This window comes from Myotis davidii, unplaced genomic scaffold, assembly GCF_000327345.1.
Source record: "Myotis davidii unplaced genomic scaffold, ASM32734v1 scaffold1332, whole genome shotgun sequence".
In the NCBI taxonomy this organism is placed as follows: Eukaryota; Metazoa; Chordata; class Mammalia; order Chiroptera; family Vespertilionidae; genus Myotis; species Myotis davidii.
Window position 1 is genome coordinate 33,755 of NW_006283155.1, and position 5,892 is coordinate 39,646.

General features: G+C 38.9%; 1 protein-coding gene across 1 annotated transcript in view; it reads right to left on the reverse strand.

Annotated features, from left to right (window-relative positions):
- LOC102763048 (cytochrome P450 4V2) overlaps positions 1 to 3,126 on the reverse strand; it is a 33,854-nt gene extending 30,728 nt beyond the window's left edge. The window contains exon 1 of the mRNA XM_015563125.1: positions 2,876 to 3,126. Coding sequence (XP_015418611.1) covers positions 2,876 to 3,126 — 251 coding nt within the window. The remainder of the gene's footprint in view (positions 1 to 2,875) is intronic.
- Between the last annotated feature and the right edge of the window lie 2,766 nt (positions 3,127 to 5,892).

A 5,892-nucleotide genomic window follows, 5' to 3' on the forward strand; every position in this document is an offset into this window, starting at 1 on the left:
CTGGCCGACCATGCCCCTGATCGGCCCACAGCCTCTCATGCCGGTCAGCCATGCCCCCAATGGGCCCCACCAGCCTAATTGGCCTTCAGCTCTTTCCCCTGGCTGGCCACACCCATGATGGCTTCCCACCATTGTGATCAGCCTTCAGCCCCTCCCCCTGGCCATCCCCACCCCTGATCTCTCCTCCATCCCAACAGAGGATAGGGCTTGCTGGCCAATCTACTGCAGCCCCTCCCCCCACCTAGCCCCACCCCAGATCAGCCCCCCAATCCCAATCAGGGGCAGGGCCAGTCATCCAACAACCCATGGCCCCTCCCCCAGGCCCCGATCACCCCCTATTCAGGGGTGGGGCCGGCTGGCCCACTGCCCACAGCCCCTCCCCATGGCCATCCCCATTCCAATTAGGGGGGCAATTAGGGATTGGCCTCACCAGTCAATAACCCATGGCCCCTTCCCCCAGCTGCCCTGGCTTTGATCTCAGGCTCTGATTCAGGCGGGCCACAGGCCAACCTCTCGCCATCTCCTCCTCCCAACAGGCCCAGCGCCGATCCGTCCTGATTGGTGTCGGGCCCCATGGAACCCACCCATACACGAACACATGCACTGGGCCTCTAGTTAATGGATAAACCCTGTCAATATCTTATTTTGTAATCTTGCTCAGAACTGACCCCACACTTTTATGGATCATCACACTCATACACTCTATCTTTCACATATATTTCCTCAGATTTAGCAAAACGAAATGTATTCTGTGAGAAGCCACATCCCACATGGCTTAGGGTTCAGGATCTAGAGAAGGACTGCATGAAAATGATGAGACTAGACAACAAATATGAATTTGGAAATGGGGGGCCAGGCGGAGAGTCTTTCTGAAGAAGGAAGGCTTTGCTGGTAACCAGGCCCTGCCACCCTTTTATTCAATTTTAGATACATATCTTGCCCTTAGGCAGGCAGGCAATTCCGGTAGCAGACCGACTATCTTAAAGGTCAGTAAGTACTAGTAAAGATTTACTTTGAGACTATTTGTTTCAGTAAATTGCTTGAACCACCACTGTCTCAACTAAACAGTCAGTGCATAGCTTTGGCCCTTGCAGGAGCTCAAGGTCTACCAGCATTCTGGGTTCTTTGTTTACACTTTCCTGATAGCATAGACAATGGGTAGTTTCCAACATCTCCCCCTTTTCATTTACTTAATAAATCTTCATTCCACATCTTAAGGCTCTTAAGTCTTTCTTAAGACTCTTCATTCCACATCTGCAGACTAGAAATAAACATATAAGAACAAGAATGAGACAGGCAATAGTGGTTATGCTAAGAGGCAAATGTAAGGAGATCCAGTGGAATGGATTAAATTCTTTCATGTCCTTTTTAAATTGTTGCCAGGCATCTAAAGAATTAGTTTGTAAGTTTGCCTGTGATAATTGTACAATATGCTGTTGTAATTCTAAAATATCAAAGGTTGTGTTACCTTTAACCCAAGCACCAAGAAGGTGATTTTTTATTGATTCCCAAGGGTATAAGGTACTATTATAGGGAACGGGGGTAACACAATCTGGGAAAAATTATAATGACACTGCAAGGATATTCTTTGCTCTAAGCTGTGGATTTTATCACCCATCCACACGACTGTAGACTTTAGTGCCAATAATTCTATCTCAAACTGCCTGTCAATTCTTTTTTAACTTGTTGTACACACTGAAAAGTTTGAATAGTTTGTTCCCTGGATAAAGCAGCAATGCCCACAGAAGAAAGTAACATTATGAAGGCAAAGATTCCTGAAATTAACATTCCAATAAATCTTTTTTGTCGTTTTAAGATTTTTACCAGATCATGTGACAGTCGGTAGGTTTGATGAGATTCCCAAGGTTCGCTTAGGTTAGTAGGAACCCGAGCGAAAGCAGGCTGTTTTAAAAGCCTGAGGGAATCTTTTTGGAATGTAGAATTAATACAAAGTGATAATGTGCAGCCTGTGCATGGCACTTTGCTTGTAGCATTAAGGTGTATCTGGATGGGGCCTGAGAGAAGTACAAACAGATCAAATCCACAGGCAGTGGCAAATACTGTCTTATTGGGAGTTCCCCATAAGGTACAAATGGAATGATCTGAGCTATAGTTAAAACTATACCATTTAATAGGTGCAAGTGCAGCAGCTAATTTCTATTGCGTATTTTGTAGGGGCCAATTGTCATGTTGTAATTGAGATCCAACAAATCCTCCTCCATGCCATGAGGTGGAGTGATTAGCTTCAACATATAGATTAGGATGTGGTCCCTTCCATTTTATGGTGCTACTGTTATTACACACAGAACCGCAGAACCGTAGGGGCTCAATTGTATAAAGGAAAAACTGTTATTAAGTTTGCTGCTGGTGGAGTAGTCACTATAACAGTCTTGCCAATTAATTTCTTCCTCAGTGTGGTGCCATGCATAAGACGTTTTACATAATGGCTTAATAGGGGGGTGGGGGGGTCGTGTCTTAGTAAAGTTACATTTTCTGTACCTCTCCCTGGAGCAAGTAGTTATAATAGATGTATTTGGGCTTTTGCGTCCCCCTCCTTTGGTGTCCACCCTAGCCAGAAGCCTCTCTTTAATTCTACATACAAAGGAGCAGTGGTTTGATTCTGGGTCATACAAAAGGGAAGCTGGGTGGCGAGACCCGTGTAATTATACTTTGCTCATTTACTTCCCTGTCCCACACCTGGTCCTCCTGGATGACCAAGGTGTTTGGTGTTATTGGTGACTACATTAGGCGGGGGATCAGCCTATGTAAGGGGTCTTACCCATGGTGGGTGAGGAACATAAGTCCAAAATACTTGCCCATTTGCCCCTGGTAGTATTACCACACAGCTGATGACTGCTAACATGGCAAGAAAGACGTTCTCAGGCGTTCACGGGTTCTGGTATCCTCACAAATTCGCGCAGCTTCCTGGACCATCTTCTTCACCATCCCCCGGGTGACCTCCAGGCTGTTTGTTGTCTGCCTTGTCCTCCTCCCACTCCTTATCTTCAGTGGGTTGTTTGGGGCTGCTGCTATCTGCAGCTGGGGTAGCTGATTATCTGCAGCTGCAAGGTGTGGATCCAGGTGCAAGGGCCTCATTAATCTGGCCAGTTCCTCCCTCAGATCCATGTTGAAATTTAATATTTCTTGTGGGAATCCATATGGGCTTGGAGACGTTTTCTGGAAAGATACAAGCGTATCCTCAACCAAATGTTGACAGGGGGTCGGGGCCCTTCCATAAACCACACTCGGGATGTTTCCATTTAACCAGACCGTTTTCCTTTGGCTTATTCTGACACCAGTGTATTTCCAAGGGTGTCTTGCCATCGGCATTACAAGTGAAAAAATTTAAAGTAATTAAAGCTTGGTGTAGTCTACTTACAGGTGATTTCTCCAAAATCCCCCCTTTTTTGTTTTAAATAATATTAAGAGGCTTTTGGAAAACCTGCAATGTGCTGAATTTTCTACTTTTTACAAAATTGCTGGAAATGACAGCTTATGTCACTGAGTCATTTTAATTGAGTAGCAAATTTGTTATTTCTTCCATAAAGATTTTTAGATAAGGTCTTAACCAATTAACGTCCTTTGATAACTTCTAAAAAGTCTTTTAAAGTTTTAAGACATAAGACTATACTTTCAGGGATCATTTCTATAGTTCATTATAAAGTTTTTTAAGACAATTCTCCTTATATTTCTACTTCTTAAGGTCTAATATATTGACTTTTAATTATAGTTCCTAAATATCCCTTTATTTCCTCCCAGAGTGACCTTTAAGCTACATTTAGGGGGTTTCTTTTAAAAACTCTTTCTTTCTTTTAAACCAAGCAACAAACTTGGTTCCTTCCTGAATGCCAGCCAACACAGCCATGCATACGTTCCAAGTAAAACTAACTCTTTTTATTTATGGTGTCTCATTAATGGTGAGATTTAATGCTTGAACAATAATTTTTAGTTTACTTTGTAAATAGTAACAGAAGAGATTTAAAAATTTCTCTTTTTTATTAAGCTTAAAATTTACATTTAACCAGCATTCTTTTTGGATAGTGCTCATTTGCATATATAACTTGATAAGGGTAGTGATCTAGTCTTTGTTTAAACTTCCCTGAAATTGTATGACCCTTTTACAACTTTTGTAAATAGTTAACTTTAGAATTTCTTTCTTTCTTTCAAAATTCTTTTTTTCTCTACTCATCATATATATAACCTTTATAAATTTTATACTTTCAAATTAGCCTTCAAACCTTTTTATGTCTTTTAAAAATGCATTTTTACTCTAATATTCTTTCTTTCTATTATTAATCTTGTAAATATCTTCAGTTATCTGTACAGAACTTTTTCCTCCTTTTCCTTTAAAATATATGTCTTTCCTTCTATTATTAAAACTATACAATATTTAAACCTTAATTCTCCAATGATAATTAAAAGTAAACAGCCAGCATTTTTTAGATTGACATTTATCAACATAAATTTTGTAATTATTCTAAAAGATATTTATTAAATTTAAACCAGTTTTTATATTAAAAATTTGGTTCAAATCATAGAATTAATCCTCCTTTCTTAATTAGGCCAATAAAGTATTACATCCTAAGTTGAAATTTTACCATACATAGTATACATGAGGACTACAATATATTTTGAACTACTACTTTCTTCAGAGTAAATATAAGAATTATTTTTCTCAAAAATGAATTTCTAAATTTTATGCATTTTATATAATTTCTTCTAACTTAATTTGAACTTTAAACTTTTAGAAGCCTCAAATTTTAGGAGGCAAGTTAAATACTTAGCATTTCTCAAATTAGTAATATTTTTACATTTTTAAGGATATATTTTAAATAAAATACAAGACATATTTAATTAATATATTCAAATTTATCCTCTAGATTTTTTATATGAGGTAAAGTCAGGTTAATATTCAGTATTTTTGTCATTTTAAAATACCTAGATATTTAATAATTTTATTATCTAATTCAGCAATGTCCTAAAGCGTTAAGTTACCAAAGATTTTCGAAAAACTATGTCTGAGGCTGGCTAAAAAGGCAGGGGGAGGAGAGAGAGCAGGCCCACTTGAATTTTAAAACTACTATATTTTTCCGTAGAGATAACATTTTCAGGTTGTTGCTGCCACCAAGTTCTCTGCTTTTACAGGGAGAAAAGTGATTGGATTTTTATCATGAATATGTTTATAATTATTACTGAGAAGCTTTACCACAAATTCTTCATTTAGTCATATCTATTTGTTTATGTTTTAACAATTTTGAGATTTTAAAGCTAATTACCATCCAAGGCATTTTCTTTTGGCAAATTTTGTAACAGAGATAACTTACTAACTTTCAGTGGCTTTAATGTTAAAGTATTACTTTTTGTTATTTTATAAAAACAGGAGTGCTTCCAAGATTTGGGAGGCAACTTTGGAATGCCGTACATTACTAAAAATTACCATTATTATGGAAACATTAATCCTATTGCCCAAAGACGGCTGGTATCTTTTCTTGTGTCATTTTTGCCATCTTTGAACGAAAAAACAGTCTGGGGTTTATTCTGTAGCATCCGTGAAAAGATTGGGGCTCAACAAATCACCCCAAATCGGGCGGGGCATCCACGTTTTCTTAAGCTTGCTTTTCTCTTTATGGGTACAGAAATCCCAGACACATCCCTAGATTCTGAGAAATGTTTCATTTGTCTAAATTTCAAATGACGGACTGGGAAATTAAAACATGGCAAAAATGAGACTTTTTAAAAAAATATATTTTATTGATTTTTTACAGAGAGGAAGGGAGAGAGAGAGAGAGTCAGAAACATCGATGAGAGGGAAACATCGATTAGCTGCTTCCTGCACATCTCCCACTGGGGATGTGCCCGCAACCCAGGTACATGCCCTTGACCGGAATCGAA